This window comes from Numenius arquata, chromosome 2, assembly GCF_964106895.1.
Source record: "Numenius arquata chromosome 2, bNumArq3.hap1.1, whole genome shotgun sequence".
NCBI lineage: Eukaryota > Metazoa > Chordata > Aves > Charadriiformes > Scolopacidae > Numenius > Numenius arquata.
The window spans coordinates 53,117,795-53,133,182 of NC_133577.1; the positions used below are offsets into that span (position 1 = coordinate 53,117,795).

Consider the following 15,388-nt stretch of genomic DNA (forward strand, 5'->3'; position numbering starts at 1 on the left):
AGGAGACACTGTACGCACACTGCATGCACCAGTTAACTGAAGAGAAGCAAACATGTTAGGGCAACAAAACAAAACAACAAAACAAAAATCTTAGGGCAGAAAAAAGATTCTTCTCAACTCCCTCGCTGTACAGTAATCAACTGCTTCTGCACAGTGTTTTATTCCAGAGCAGCGAGGAGGGAAGCATATAGCTCCTAACCAGTCAGCTCCTTCCTTCTGCTCGGCATGTGAGAACCCAGATGGTTTAAGAGATCGGTAATTGAAGTAGACGGTAGTTAAAATTGCTGCTCTAAATTCTGAGGTTGTTTTATTTCAAATCTGAAAATAAAAAGAGCCTGCAAGGCCGGTCTGGATTAAATGGAACTTGGATGCGCGCCAGAAGCTAATTCATCCCATTGAGATGGGCCACAGGGATCCTGAAGAGACCACCCGCTAGCAGGAATAAGGATGAAATCAGGAGCAGCTTGTCTGGAAAGAGAATGAATGTTGTGCCCAATGGCAGCTAGAAATTTAAAAGTAGGGTTGGTCTTTTTTTTTTTTTTTTTTTTTTTCAGCAGAGGCAGAATGCCAGCAGCTGTGCTGCATCCTTGAAGTCCATGGCTCCGTGGCAAACTGCTTCATGACTTCAGAAGGACATATTGCAAGACACCTTTAGCAACTCTTGAACGTTGGTGCCCAGAAGAGAGGACCAGGTGCTGAGTATTATGGCCAGCAGGTGGAGAGAGGTCATCCTCCCCCTTTACTCTGCCCTGGCGAGGCTGCATCTGGAGTACGGTGACCAGTTCTGGGGCCCCCAGTTCAAGAAGGACAGGGAACTGCTGGAGAGGGTACAAAGGGCTGCAAAGATGGTTAGGGGACTAGAACACCTCTCTTATGAGGAAAGACTTGGGTCTTTTTAGTCTGGAGGAGAGAAGACTGAGGGGGGATCTGATGAATGCCTATAAATACTTAAAGGGAGGGTGTCAAGAGGATGGGGCCGGTCTTTTCTCAGTGGTGCCCAGTGACAGGACAAGAGGAAATGGGCACAAACTTGAACGTAGGAAGTTCCACCTAAATAGGAGGAGGAACTTCTTCACTTTGAGGGTGGCAGAGCCCTGGAAGAGGCTGCCCAGGGAGGTGGTGGAGTCTCCTCCTCTGGAGACATTCAAAACACTCCTGGACACGTTCCTGTGCAACCTGCTCTAGGTGGACCTGCTCTGGCAGGGGGGTTGGACTAGATGATCTCCAGAGGTCCCTTCCAACCCCATATCATTCTGTGAGGAAGGAGCTGGGAAGGAGTTGCAGGACTCCACCTTTGACTACACAGTTTAGTTTTCCATCCTCCTCTGGCCTTTCCCAGGAAGGGAAACAAAGCACACCTAAGTACAGACTACAGTTATATGGTGCTATAAATGCCTTTCCATGATAAGACCATATCAAGGACAGTACAGTTAGATAAATAATTGAAAATGAGGTTTCCAATTCAAGCTACCTACTCCCAGCTTCGCCCAGAAATTCGATCTCTGCCTCCCGTTTCTAGAACCAATTGAGATTTTCCAGCATCCAAAATATCAAAGAACATTTAGAGGGGAAAAGAAAAAAAAAACCAAACAACAAAAACCAACAACACCGTTATTGCTTAAAAGCAATATTCAGTTACATTGCTATTATGTGCTGAAACTCCCCAGTGACTTTGAAAAGCTGATCAAAATGCCAGGAGGGGTTTTTTTTTTTTGACAGACTCATTGGATCGAATTGAAATGTATTAAGCCTTCTCTACCCACCAGCATCCCGCCCGTGTTCCCTGAGGACGCCTTTTACCTGTCTGCCACCACGTGTCCACGAGGGTGCAGCGCCCTTCTCCCACCACGTTGTAGAACCACTGCCACGCTTCATTGTTGATGGGCTCTCCCACTAGACCGACACAAGAAAGGAAGGAGCCTGAGACTCGGGGGGGTATGGAGGGGTTGTAGGCAGTTCGATCGATAAGCACGACGCTCTCACAGCATTTTTGCTGGGACGTGCAAAGGACTGCAATGCACTCATGGAACTGAGGGCTGATATTTTTTTTTCCAGAAAGATCAAAAGGCAAGCAATAAATATCACTGAAAGTAACTAATCAATGCAGGTCATGTACAAGAACCTCTAGAATCTTAAATAATGCAGGAAAATGCAGCTTAGGTCACCTATGCCAGTAAAATTCAAAGTGATGTCATTTACCGCTGGATAAATATTTCTAGCAAAGAATGTGATCCTTCAAAAATAAGCCAGGAAACAGGCAATCACACTGAGGTTCAATGGCCCCAACTTCAGTTTGTTTCTCCTTCTGCTGAGAAAATATCTGAAAAGCCAAACAGGGAGCCTGCTTTGTTATCTATTTTTAACCACATCCCAGCTGGTCAGCTGAGCTCCTCTGGTACCTTCATTTCACCAGCTAGAACCCCTTGACTTTTTCAGAAGAAGATTTCACGCCCCTTACCTGACCCCAAGGTCTTCAAGGAAGATCTGTCATATTTCTTCACCCACTCTTCTCCATAATTCAGCAGCAAACGGATAGCTGTAGGTGCTCCATAAAACTGATTAATTTTCAACCTTTGTACCACTTCCCAGTAACGACCTGCAAGATCACAAACAGGCTTTTTATCTGTCTAGCAGCGACAGACCTCCACAAACGTGCAGCGGGAAGGTTAACAGCCAAAACTAAAGCTGTGACTACTGTGAGTACACAGCAAAACCAATGGCAACTTTCTTTTTTTTTCCACCCTGGATGCACAGATGTTCCTGGATGTTGTAGATACGTGGTCCAAAGAAATGGAGCTTACCTCCCCTGAGTAGGCAGATCACACCAGACAGGTTTCTAAATCTCCTCCGTCACACTTTTTGTCTAGTCAAACCTTTGCCCACCAGTTCCTCACCTGGGTCAGGGTACACTGGAGTGCTTTCAAAGAGGACAGAGGTGGCTCCATTGCAGAGTGGTCCATACACAACATAGCTATGTCCCGTGATCCAGCCAATATCAGCCACACAGCCAAAAACGTCGCCTTGCTGGTAGTCAAATACATACTGCAAAGATAAATGTAAGGCCAGCTGACTTTCCGTTGGCAGGCTCGGAGCTTAAAGGTAAGGTGATGGACCCAGCATCCAATTTGGGGCAAGAGAGCGCAGAGGGTGAGCAGACCCAGGCACGCAAGACACAGCAGTAAAAAGGCCACCCCAAGGTGAGGAAGCAAATCAGAGGGACCGGTACCAGGGCTTCCAGGCTCCTGACTGCTTCTGCAAACATACAGGGAGCGTGGCTGTACCAGGCTGTACAGCTCAGATTGGAGCAACAAAACTCCAACCAAAGCCTAGAAAGCTCGCAGCCCAGAAAGCCAACCACAACCTGGGCTGCATCAGAAGAAGTATGGCCAGCAGGTCCAGGGAGGTGATTCTCCCCCTCTACTCCGCTCTGGTGAGATCCCACCTGGAGTACTGCATCCAGCTTTGAAGTCCTCAGCACAGGAAGGACATGGACCTGTTGGAACGGGTCCAGAGGAGGGCCACAAAGATGATCAGAGGGCTGGAGCACCTCTCCTACGAGGACAGGCTGAGAGAGATGGGGTTGTTCAGCCTGGAGAAGAGAAGGCTCCAGGGAGACCTTACAGCAGCCTTCCAGTACCTGAAGGGGGCTACAGGAGAGATAGGGAGGGACTCTTTAGCAGGGAGTGAAGTGACAGGATGAGGGGCAATGGTTTTAAACTGAAAGAGGGGAGAATTTAGATTAGATATCAGGAAGAAATTCTTTCCTGTGAGGGTGATGAGACGCTGGAACAGGTTGCCCAGAGAAACTGTAGATGTCCCATCCCTGGAGGTGTTCAAGGCCAGGCTGGATGGGGCTTTGAGCAACCTGCTCTAGTGGGAGGTGTCCCTGCCCAGGGCAGGGGGGTTGGAACTCAATGATCTTCAAGGTCCCTTCCAACCCAAACCATTCTATGATTCTATGATAGCTAAGGTTGCCTACCCCCAGGCAGTCCACATGGCAGAGTGGACCCTGAGCTGCAGGGAAGCTGCAGGCCTAAGAGGCTCAGACCCCTCACTGATATCAACAGGTTTCCACGAGAAAGCTGGAGAAACTGATATGTGCCCATGAAACGTTTTCTGCAAAATGTTCTTAGCTGCTCGGCTTCTCTATCAGCGTATCACCTTCCAGACGCTCCCCTCTCCCTGCTCATCAAATTCAATGTAAATATCTTGGAGAACTCATTATCTTGTCTTGGTTATGGAAAATGCTTCCCACTGTAAATCTAATTCCTCAATCATACAGTGAAGAGGTCCTGACTCATAAGGCAGAGTCAATTTTATGTTTTAAATGAAAGAAATGGGATAAGAACTAAAAGAAAACCCCATGACGTGGGACAAGAGCGTCACACGTGAGTCTGCAAAGATCACAGAGGCCACACAGGTCAGCTAATCCCTCTACCTAGGAGAGCCAGTTCTCACCTTTCCTTTGCACGTGCCTTTCCCTGTCAGGCTCTGAAATACCACTAAAGGGACCGCAGCTGCACAGTGCCACCTCCGCTTCTGCACCAGGGTGCAGGATCTACCTTCTGGACTAAGAAAGAGAGAGATGCCTTGGCAATTACGCTGTCACTTAGAAAAGCTGGCGCAACAAATACCCTTCACGCAAAAGAAGTCTTGACACTCGCACATTCAAATCTTCTAAAAATTCAACTGCGTCAGCCTAAAGAAAGAAAACCCCTGCCTGAATTGTGTGTGATTACGAACAGGGTGGTACCACTAAAGCCAGATGGAGATCTTTCACTGCGGTCCTCTCCACATATCACCCTTACCTTTTCATATGCAGAGCTGAGACCAAAAGCTTCAAGAAGCAGTGCCTTGACTTTTTTTTATTTTTTATTTTTTAATGAGAAAGGGGGTTATAACATTTAGCCTAGATCACACGGAAACGCAGTGCACAGGTGCAACCACAGAGCGTGAATATAATTTTTGATCTCTAGACAAGTGCTATGCAAAGAGTCCGGATCCCTTCTGAAATAAAAAAAACCAAACCACGACATACAGTAATATTCACATTACCAATGCCAATAAGATACTTACCAGAATCTCCCCAGCTGCTTCACTTTAATGTCCACAAATTTTGGCCGGCAACACCAGCACATTTTAAATGCAAAAGCAACAGCAGCGCGGTTTCCTTCCTTTCATAACTCTAGGCTCTGGTTTGCATAGCACTGTATTCCTCAGGAACAAAGCCTGAGGATTAATTACACGTTCTCGGACATTTTTCAGTTTGTTTACACCCAGTGAGCCAACTGGGCAGTGGACACAGAACACAGCAAACCCCCACCAGTCCGGGGGACCTCTCGTTAGTACTGCCGGAAAGTGAGTGAACCTTTTCCAGGGGATGCAGCGGAGTTACCTTGTGCGTGACAGCAGCGTAGAGCAGGTATCCAGCCTGGGTGTGAACGATTCCTTTGGGCTTCCCAGTGCTGCCCGAGGTATACAGCATGAAAAGCATGTCCTCGCTGTCCATGCTTTCTGGAGCGCACACAGAAGCTGCCTTGGCCATCTCCTAAGGGATAAAAAAAAGGAGGTAACGACAGAAAGACTTTGGCTGTATGGACCAACCAACACTCCATCTGTAAGCATGTCTGCAGTGAGCCAACAATGTGCCCTTGTGGCCAAGAAGGCCAATGGCATCCTGGGGTGCATCAGGAAGAGTGTGACCAGCAGGTCAAGAGAAGTCATCCTGCCCCTCTACTCTGCCCTGGGGAGGCCCCATCTGGAGCACTGGGTCCAGTTCTGGGCTCCCCAGTTCAAGAAGGACAGGGAACTGCTGGAGAGGGTACAGCAGAGGGCTACAAAGATGATGAGGGGCCTGGAGCATCTCTCTTAGGAGGAGAGGCTGAGGGACTTGGGTCTTTTTAGCCTGGAGAAGAGAAGGCTGAGGGGGGATCTGATCAATGCTTATAAATACTTAAAGGGAGGGTGTCAAGAGGATGGGACCAGTCTTTTTTCAGTGGTTGCCAGGGATAGGACAAGAGGAAATGGGCACAAACTTGAACATAAGAAGTTCCACCTAAACATGAGGAGGAACTTCTTCACTTTGAGGGTGGCAGAGCCCTGGAAGAGGCTGCCCAGGGAGGTGGTGGAGTCTCCTCCTCTGGAGACATTCAAACCCCGCCTGGACAGGTTCCTGTGCAACCTGCTCTGGGTGGACCTGCTTTGGCAGGGGGCTTGGACTAGATGATCTCCAGAGGTCCCTTCCAACCCCATATCATTCTGTGATTCTGTGTCCAGAGACAAGAACCGCTGTTGTCCCCTCACAAACGTCTGTGGATGTATCATAGGTTATATGTGCTCACCTAGTCGAAAGGTTCCTGTGGACACATAGCACCAAGCCCCTCTGCCAACACCCACGCTCAGCACAGGAGTCGGCCAGATAAAATAACATTTCAGGAAAAAAAAAAGGTAGATCACAAGCTTACATTTCCAGCTTTTGCAAGCTGCTGGTAGAAAAACCAAATCAGGACCGCAAACATGAACCACACTTGACAGCAGCAGCAAGACTGGCTGGATACTGTTTAGGGCCTTCCTTTTCATTTTAAAACTGCAGCCCTACAGTCAAACTGTGCATTCATCTCCCTTTCCTGGCCCCAGCAGTGGATGACTGTCCTGTCCATTTGACCCTCAAATTCTAATTGCTTCTACCCATGAGAAGGAGAGTACTCTCCTGCCTCTGTCACTCTCCGCGTACTCCACTGTTTGGCCAGGTAAGGGAGACCCTCTCCTCACCCCTACGCTCAGAACCACGGGAGGGAAGGATGCAAAGTCCTACTAGGTCAGAGCAAACTTTTGGTCCAGCTTGTGTGCCCAGACCAGCAGAGGAAGAGGAATAATATGCTTTGAAAGAGATGCTTGTGGTCACTGCACCTTGTAGCAGTAGAGGGCTTGTTTGCCCGGACTGTAGATTTTTCAGGAAGAGGCTGATCATTTTTCTTATGTGCGTACAAACTTAATTACACACAGTAATCACCATGTGTTCCAGATGCTCAACATATGGCTGTAAAAAAAGCACAGCCGGCTTGCTTCTCTCAGGCTCTGTACTGTCCTAGATGAATAATGAATATTAGGTGGCTATTTGAAGGCATTTCTAGGTACTGCCTTCTTACCAGTATACACTGTAAACGTGCTATATTTACAAGTGAATACTACCAACAGCAGGTCCAATTGTTTATAAGTGTCTGACAAACAAAGCTTAGTAAAATACGAAGAGCTGACAGAGTCAGGTGCAATTCCTAGCTTCCGAGCTACAGCACTCCTGCTCATCTCAGGTATTTATTGGGACAATTCAGACTGACTTGCCAGTTTTTGAAACTAAGAAGGAGTTCTCATACGCTCCATCGCAATGCGAGCTTGAATTTTGCACTAAGCCATTGCACAAGAGCTGGAAAGCACAACTGCCATAAAGATCAGTAACGACAGAGTTAACAGCATTAATGGTTTAATTCTTGTTGTTTCAGACCCTACAACTGGCAACGGGCTGAGCTCAGCTCTCCATCACCAAAGCCCCTCAGGCTGTTTGCAGACTAAGGAAAATCATCAGGATGTGCTTCGTGGAGTAAGAAGTGAGACAATTTCTGTATAAAACCTGCCTTCTCTGTTTAAGTTACCCTAGTAGTTGCTCCTATCTCATGTGACCAGCACAGGGACTCCTCAGTAATTATCTTGGCTCCAGATGGGGGATTTCCAGGCATTATTGCGATGAGTACTTTCTGTTTACTGCTGCCGGCAAACTGATAAAACTACTTCTGCATTAGGCTTCCCTCCCATGTGTACCAGCTAAACACATTAAAACGACTGTTGTTTTCTTCCCCAGGAAGCACAGGTTCTAAATATTCCCAAGCCATGGCTGTCCTCCCATCGCGGGGTAACCAGGACACTGTCCGTAGGCTGTATTAAGTCTCTCCGGGAACTTGATTACTTCTGCACTGCCTTTCAGCAGCATCCAGTCTGAGAGCGCACAGGACAAACCAGAACAGAGTGTGTGAAGGCAGTGCAACGGCAGCGGTAGCGGTGTCAGTGCACTCCGGGTCCCGGGAAACACCCGATCCTTAAATCTCAGCGCTGCTTGCAAGACTACGAAAACGGAGCAGCGTAGCCCCTGCCCGCGCTGAGATGCGTCGGAGACTGCCCGAGCTGCTTCGACTCAACAGTCCCAGCAGACTGTAAATACAGGCAATCCATTTGAGGATGAAGATCCAGATGCCGGTAAGAGGCACCTCCATTTAACTTGCAGAACTCGGGTCCAAAAGGCGCAGAGGGGGAGAAAGGTGACCTAGCCAACCCTCAGACCTCTAAAGAGTTATCCGGAGTGACAGTGGGTGTCTGCGGGGACATACAGATGCTGTCACTGCAACAAGGCTGTATCCCATCAGCCCACCGGGGTACTGTGGCAGCAGGGGAAGAGCAGCTCACACCAAAAACCTGCTCCAGAGGAGGTGTAAAGGCCAGTCATTGCTGGTGTGGCTCCACTAGGGTGCCAAGAGGCAGCGCAAGCGGCTGCTTCGCGGTTTTTAGCTCAGCTCACATATGCAAGGGAAGTATGGAGACTGCCTGGTCCTCCTTGGCTGCCAACTCCCAGTGTAGCCCACAGCAGATCAAAGACCACAGCCAAATATCAGAGTGTGTATGAACTACACGTTCAGCAAGACTCTCACACGTATGTTCTGCACGGCCCTGCAGTGGGTCTCTCAGAGATGAGTGAGCTGGTCCCTGCAGGCTGAGAGAGCTGGGGTTGTTCAGCCTGGAGAAGAGAAGGCTCCGGGGAGACCTCACAGCAGCCTTCCAATATCTGAAGGGAGCCTACAGGAGAGCCGGAGAGGCTCTTCTTTGTCAGGAAGTGTAGTGACAGGACAAGGGGTAATGGTTTTAAATTGGAAGAGGGGAGATTTAGATTAGATAACAGAAATTCTTTCCTGTGAGGGTGGTGAAGCACTGGAACAGGTTGCCCAGGGAAGTTGTGGATGCCCCATCCCTGGAAGTGTTTAAGGCCAGGCTGGATGGGGCTTTGAGCAACCTGGTCTGGTGGGAGGTGTCCCTGCCCATGGCAGGGGGGTTGGAACTCGATGATCTTTAAGGTCCCTTCCACCTCTAACCATTCTATGATTCTATGATTTATGAGCATGCGTATTTCTCTCCCCCAGCACCGCGAACGTCACATACCTCAAGAAACATCAGGAGAAACAAGCAAGGTTTAACACCACTAACATACCTCCTCAAGGGAAATATCACGGTCACCCATCTGGACTTTGTTATCTGTCCTCTGAGCCACGAAGACGTGTTTGATGCTTGGACAGTTCTTCACAGCTTCATCCACAGTTGTCTTCAGCTCAACGATTCGGCCTCCCCTGACTCCCTGGTTGTAGGTGATAACTGCTTTGCATCCAGCTAAAAAGAGAAAAAATTAGCAGACATAGTAGCCTGAAAAACAGGCTGGTATGTGCGCTCTGCTTTCATTACTTTGGGGGATGATGTACAGTACAACATGTGTGACGAGTACACAGAACTCCTATCAATCAAAACCAGTCAGCATCACTGAGGAAAACACTTTAAAACCTGACACCCACAGAGATTAGGGGTAGCAGGAACCTCCGTAGGTTATCTAGGCCATCTCCTCCCAAGCCAGGGTCCGCTCCGGCCAAACCCTTTCTGACAGCTGTCAGTCCAATCTTCCTAAAACACTCCAACGGTAGCAATTCTCCCCTTTCCCATCAGCCCGCTCCAATGCCCGTCATGAAGATGAGAAAGTCCTTCCCAATTCATAGATTCATAGATTGGTCCAGGCTGGAAGGGACCTCCAAAGGTCATCTAGTCCGACCTCCCCGCAGTCAGCAGGGACACCCCCAACTAGACCAGGTTGCCCAGGGCCTCGTCGAGCTTCACCTTGAATATCTCAAGGGAAGGGGCCTCAACCACCTCCCTGGGCAACCTGTTCCAGTGTTCCACCACCCTCACAGTAAAGAACTTGTTCCTAATATCCAATCTAAATCTCCCCTTCTCCAACTTAAAACCATTGCCCCTCGTCCTGTCACCGCAGGCCTTTGTAAACAGACTCTCCCCAGCTTTCCTGTAGGCCCCCCTCAGGTACTGGAAGGCCGCTATGAGGTCTCCCTGGAGCCTCCTCTTCTCCAAGCTGAACAACCCCAGCTCCCTCAGTCTGTCCTCATAGGAGAGGTGCTCCAGCCCCCTGATCATTTTGGTGGCCCTCCTCTGGACCCGCTCCATCAGGTCCATGTCCTTTCTCTATTGAGGGCTCCAGACCTGCACACAGTACTCCAGGTGAGGTCTCACCAGAGCAAAGTGGCAGAATCACCTCTCTGGATCTGCTGGCAACACTTCTTTTGATGCAGCCCAGGATGGGATTGGCCTTCTGGGCTGCGAGAGCACATTGCCTGCTCATGTCCAGCTTCTCGTCCATCAGCACCCCCAAGTCCCTTTCCTCAGGGCTGCTTTCTAATATCTCATCCCCCAGTCTGTATTTATACTGAGGATTGTTTCTTCCCAGGTGCAGAATCCTGCACTTGCTTTTGTTGAACCTCATGAGGTTCAACTGGGCCCACCTCTCCAGCCTGTCCAGGTCCCTCTGAATGACATCCCATCCCTCTGGTGTATCGACAACACCACACGGCTTGGTGTCATCTGCAAACTCGCTGATGGTGCTCTCAATCCCTCTATGTCTTTGATAAAAATGTTAAACAGTACTGGTCCCAGCACGGACCCTTGAGGGACACCACTTGTCACTGCTCTCCATCTGGACTTAAAGTCATCGAGTACCACCCTCTGGGTGCGACCATTCAGCCAATTCCTTATCCACCGAACCGTCCACCCATCAAATCCGTATCCCTCCAATTTGGCAAGCAGGATGTTGTGAGGAACCGTGTCTCGCCTATGCATCACTCGCTGCAATCTAAATGCCCCCGTTCCTGCCTAGCAAAGCCCACGCGCGGGACTTTCTTCCCAGTTTTCTGTGTTAGAGCAAATGGCGCTGCTCTGCCCTAACAGCTCACGCGCCGAGACCAGAGCAAGGCTTCTTACAACCTTAGTGAACAAGCCCCTTCTCTACCCTTTCTCATCCTCCCTCCGGGACTGCATATAACAACCGCCCGCGGCAAACCCACGGGAACAGCACCAAACTCTGCAGCCTTTTGGGGCTGTTATGGTTTGAGAGAACCCATAACAATCTATTGTCGTTAGACAATTATTCTATCACCCGATGACACCTCCCCACCCGGAAAGGGGAATCGGGGAACACAAAGAAACACAAGGCTTGAAGTATAAATAGATTTAATAGACTAAGACTCAATAATTAACAATAACACTAAAGAACCAATATTAATCCCGATACTGATATAAGATATACAGGAATTATACTCAGCCATCTATATCAGCAGGAAGCTGTGCACTCCCAGCAGGGACAGCAAATATCGGACACTGGGAGCGCAATGGCTTCAGGAGGAAGGGAAGGGCTCAGGGCTCCGGCACTGGGGCAAGGAGTTCTCTGGACCCGCCGCCATCAGGGAGAGAGCCATCTCAGCAAACTTTTCTAATTTATATTGGGTGTGACGTTCATGGTATGAAATACTCCTGTTGGCCAGCCTGGGTCAAATGCCCAGGCCTTGCTCCTCCTTGTCCCTGCACCTGGCAAGGCTCGAAAACACTAACCTTGAATCCCACAGAGCCTGGCTGGCTATAAAGTAAAGATTTTCACAAATTCAGACACTAGAGTCTTCTAAAAGTGCAATTTTCCCCAGCATTAGAAGAAAAGCTAGTCCTGTGTCTCTCAACCCAGGACAGGGGCGTCCTGGTTTGAGGTAAAACGGAACTGATTTCCTGTTGAGTAATTTTACTTTTTTTAGCTGGGCCTCTTCTAACTAACTAAACTCTGAAATTAACAGCATATTGTTCAGAAACTGTTCACTCTCACAGTGATAAGACCTGATTATACCAAGGAATGGTGAGCAGGGAGGCCCTTGCTTATACTTATTGCTATAACAACCAAGGTCAGGTAAATTCGTTATTTGCCCCGTTGGAGGGTCGGAAGTGGAAAAGCGTAGAGGGGTCACACCTGTAGGGAGGAGCGGACAGGACAGGTGACCCAAACCTGACCAACAGGGTATTCCATCCCATCTGCATCATGCTCAATGTAAAAGCTGAGGGATCAAAGGGTCACTTTTCTTTCTTCAGTGGCCGACGTCCGAGGAGGACCCTGTCTGTTCCTCTGCCTTTGATCCTGATCCGAGCATTTCTGACTCCAGATCCAGAATCCAGCTCCTGTCCATCACCGAGTCCAGCCTGGGACTTTTCCCTGTGCCTGCTGGTGACTTGATCATCATCCTGGGAGCTTGATACGGTTTTGTATATACTGTATACTTCGTTCTTTTTCCTTTTTCTCCCTTTTCTTATTATTATTTATTATTTCATTATTTATTAATATTTTCATTAAAGTAGTTCAGTTCTTTCTAAACTCGTAAATCTTTTATCTCTTCCTCTCCTCTCTAAGAAGAAGAGGGGGAAGGGGTGGGGGGGGAGGCATCTGTCTTTCTGATTGATCAATCCGGCCAAAACCACGTTACCCTGCTTCGAGATACCTGCAGCCTTCTGAAACTCACCCCTGCCTGGGGGGGAAGCCTCCTGGAAGCCGCAGCAGATAGCAGCCCCCTGGCAGAGCACTTCAAACTGCGCCACGCTGCGGTACTTACAGAGCTGTGGCTGCAGAGAACTGGCTCTTTAGCCCATCGCAAGGGGCCAAAAGTGAGGGATAACTAAAATGTACTTGCTCTCCATAGATTAACTCTACTAAAACAGGAAAAAAAAAAAAAAGCACGAAAATTGCTGGCTGTAAGACATTCCCTCGCACTAGCCATAAAGAAACTGATGTGACCGCTAGGACGGGAGCCACTTGCTATTTTATTCTTCTGCTAGTATTTTTATCATTACTTTTTACCGAATCAACGCTACCAGTGCTGCGGGCTGAGAACATCTCTGTCTGTGGGTAGAGCAGCTAACAGAGCCGGGGGGCGGGCTGCCAGCACTTCCCAGCGCTACGCATCAATCACAGCACCGCAATGGAGACCGCCGAATTAGCACCGTGCAGGAGCATCAAAGGAACACCGCGACTACACTGCGAAAGAAGAAATCGGGCCCCGCGCCTAAGCTCTGGCTTTCCCTCCGGCTCCACTGCTGTCTGGCAGCAACCCAGCCCAGCCTGAATGTTAAGCGATTTATAAAAGTGTTTTAAGGCCAGAGGATACCGCGTCTGCCACTAAGGAAAAGGCTCTTCACAGTACGTTGCAAAGGAGTGAATTATCCTGCCAGCTGAGAGCGAACCTTTTTCGGCCAAGAAAATACAGAATTGGGATACACTTCGGGGCACTGTCCCCAGGGGTTTGTTCCCCAGTCTGCATCTAATCATGGATCACGGAATTGATAGAGTTGGAAGGGACCTCTAGAGATCATCTAGTCCAACTCCCCTGCTAAAGCAGGATTTCCCAGAGCACATCACTCAGGACTGCATCCAGGTGGGGCTTGAAGATCTCCAGAGAAGGGGACTCCACCACCTCCCTGGGCAGCCTGTTCCAGGGCTCTGGCACCCTCACCAGAAAGAAGTTCTTCCTCATATTTGAATGGAACTTCCCATGTTCCAGCTTGTGCCCCTTGCCCCTCGTTCTGTCACTGGGAACCACTGAAAAGAGTCCGGCTCCATCCTCCTTCAACCCACCCTTTGGATACTTATAAGCATTAATAAGGTCTCCCCTCAGCCTTCTCTTCTCCGGGCTAAAGAGTCCCAGCTCTCTCAGCCTTTCCTTGTAAGGGAGATGCTCCAATCCCTTAATCATCTCAGTTGCCCTACGCTGGATTCTTTCCAGTAGTTCCCTGTCTCTCTTGAACTGGGGAGCCCAGAACTGGACACGGTATTCCAGTTGTGGCCTCACCAGTGCAGAGTAGAGGGGGAGAATGACCTCCCTCGACTTACTGGCCACACTCTTCCCTACGCAGCCCAGGATCCCATTGGCCCCCTTGGCAACAAGGGCACATTGCTGGCTCTACTTACAGTCCGTGATCCTCCCAGCCAAGGACTCGGCGCTGAATCCAGCGAAGACCACAGTGTGAACGGCACCAATCCTGGCGCAGGCCAGCATGGCCGCCACGGACAAGGGAGACACAGACATGTAGATGGCCACCTTGTCTCCTTTCTGTATCCCATACTTCTTCAGGGTGTTGGCAAGACGGCAAGTCAGATCCAGAAGTTCCCTGCGGCACAGAAGCAACGTTGTCATGCGACCACACAACCTGTTTTAGGCAGGGGAGCCAAAAAAAGGATGAACTTGAACCGAGAAAGGATGAACTTGAACCATCGTGACCACCTTTGGACCTTGTCATCTCAGCAGCAGAGGGCACGACCAGCTTCTGCATCTTAAAAAACGGTGGCCTGGGGTGTGGTGAAAGGCAGACTGCTCCTGCCACTGGGGAGAGAAGAAGGATGAGAAAGAGCTCTGCCCGGAGCTGCTGGGCTCTGGCGTGGGTACAGAATCACACAGAATTTTCATGGTTGGAAGAGACCTTTAAGATCATTGAGTCCAACCAACAAAAAAAAAAAAAAGAAAGAAAAAAAAAAAAACCACCACAAAAAAACCCACCACACACCACACCTACCCACAAACAGACACAATCCAACAATCTCGGGCACTAGAGCACATGCCCTGAAGTGCCAAGTCTACATGTTTCTTAAGTACCTCCAGGGATGGCGACTCCACCACCTCCCTGGGCAGGCTGTTCCAGTGCCTGACCACCCTCTCAGTAAAGTCATTCTGCCTAATATCTAATCTAAACCTCCCCTGCCCCAACTTCAGACCATTTCCTCTGGTCCTGTCGTTATTTCTTTGGGAGAAGAAGGGTAGAGCAGCCAGCGGCCGCCCTGCTGCCTCCAGAAGTCCGTGTCCATTTTAGCCACCCTTGATGCCTTCTTCATCCACGAGGTTCAGACAGAAGCTACGGGGAACACGCGTGGGATAAACACGAGATGAAATGGAAGCCCTTGTCCCAAGACCCCCCCAGCAGCGTTTATGTCGGGGAACTGCTGGAAGCGCTTCACAGCAAAGAGCTTCTCTTTAAATTGCGAGCGCAAAGAAGGCGTTTGCGCGCAGAAGGAAGCAAAGGAGAAGTCCCCCAGACGCTTGAGTGGCAGATTCTGAATCCCTTCGCTGTCACTTCACTGCAGAGCGCAACAGCCTCGCAGAAGGGAGACGCTGCACCGAGTTCAAACTGCGGCCCCTCCTGCCTCGAGAAACTCAGGGACACGGAGGACAGGAACAAAAGCTCTTTTCACAGGGCCCGCCGCTGCGACGTGCTG

The 15,388-nt window shown here is 49.4% G+C and overlaps 1 protein-coding gene across 2 annotated transcripts in view; it reads right to left on the reverse strand.

Moving 5' to 3' along the window:
• The window catches only part of ACSS1 (acyl-CoA synthetase short chain family member 1), a 52,776-nt gene that overhangs the window by 17,748 nt on the left and 19,640 nt on the right, over positions 1 to 15,388 (reverse strand). For both annotated transcript variants that reach the window (XM_074166114.1, XM_074166106.1), the window contains exons 3-8: positions 14,090 to 14,289; positions 9,251 to 9,426; positions 5,396 to 5,548; positions 2,895 to 3,042; positions 2,459 to 2,596; positions 1,801 to 1,893 (exon numbers count right to left, since the gene is read on the reverse strand). In XM_074166114.1, the coding sequence (XP_074022215.1) occupies positions 1,801 to 1,893; positions 2,459 to 2,596; positions 2,895 to 3,042; positions 5,396 to 5,548; positions 9,251 to 9,426; positions 14,090 to 14,289 (908 nt within the window). The remainder of the gene's footprint in view (positions 1 to 1,800; positions 1,894 to 2,458; positions 2,597 to 2,894; positions 3,043 to 5,395; positions 5,549 to 9,250; positions 9,427 to 14,089; positions 14,290 to 15,388) is intronic.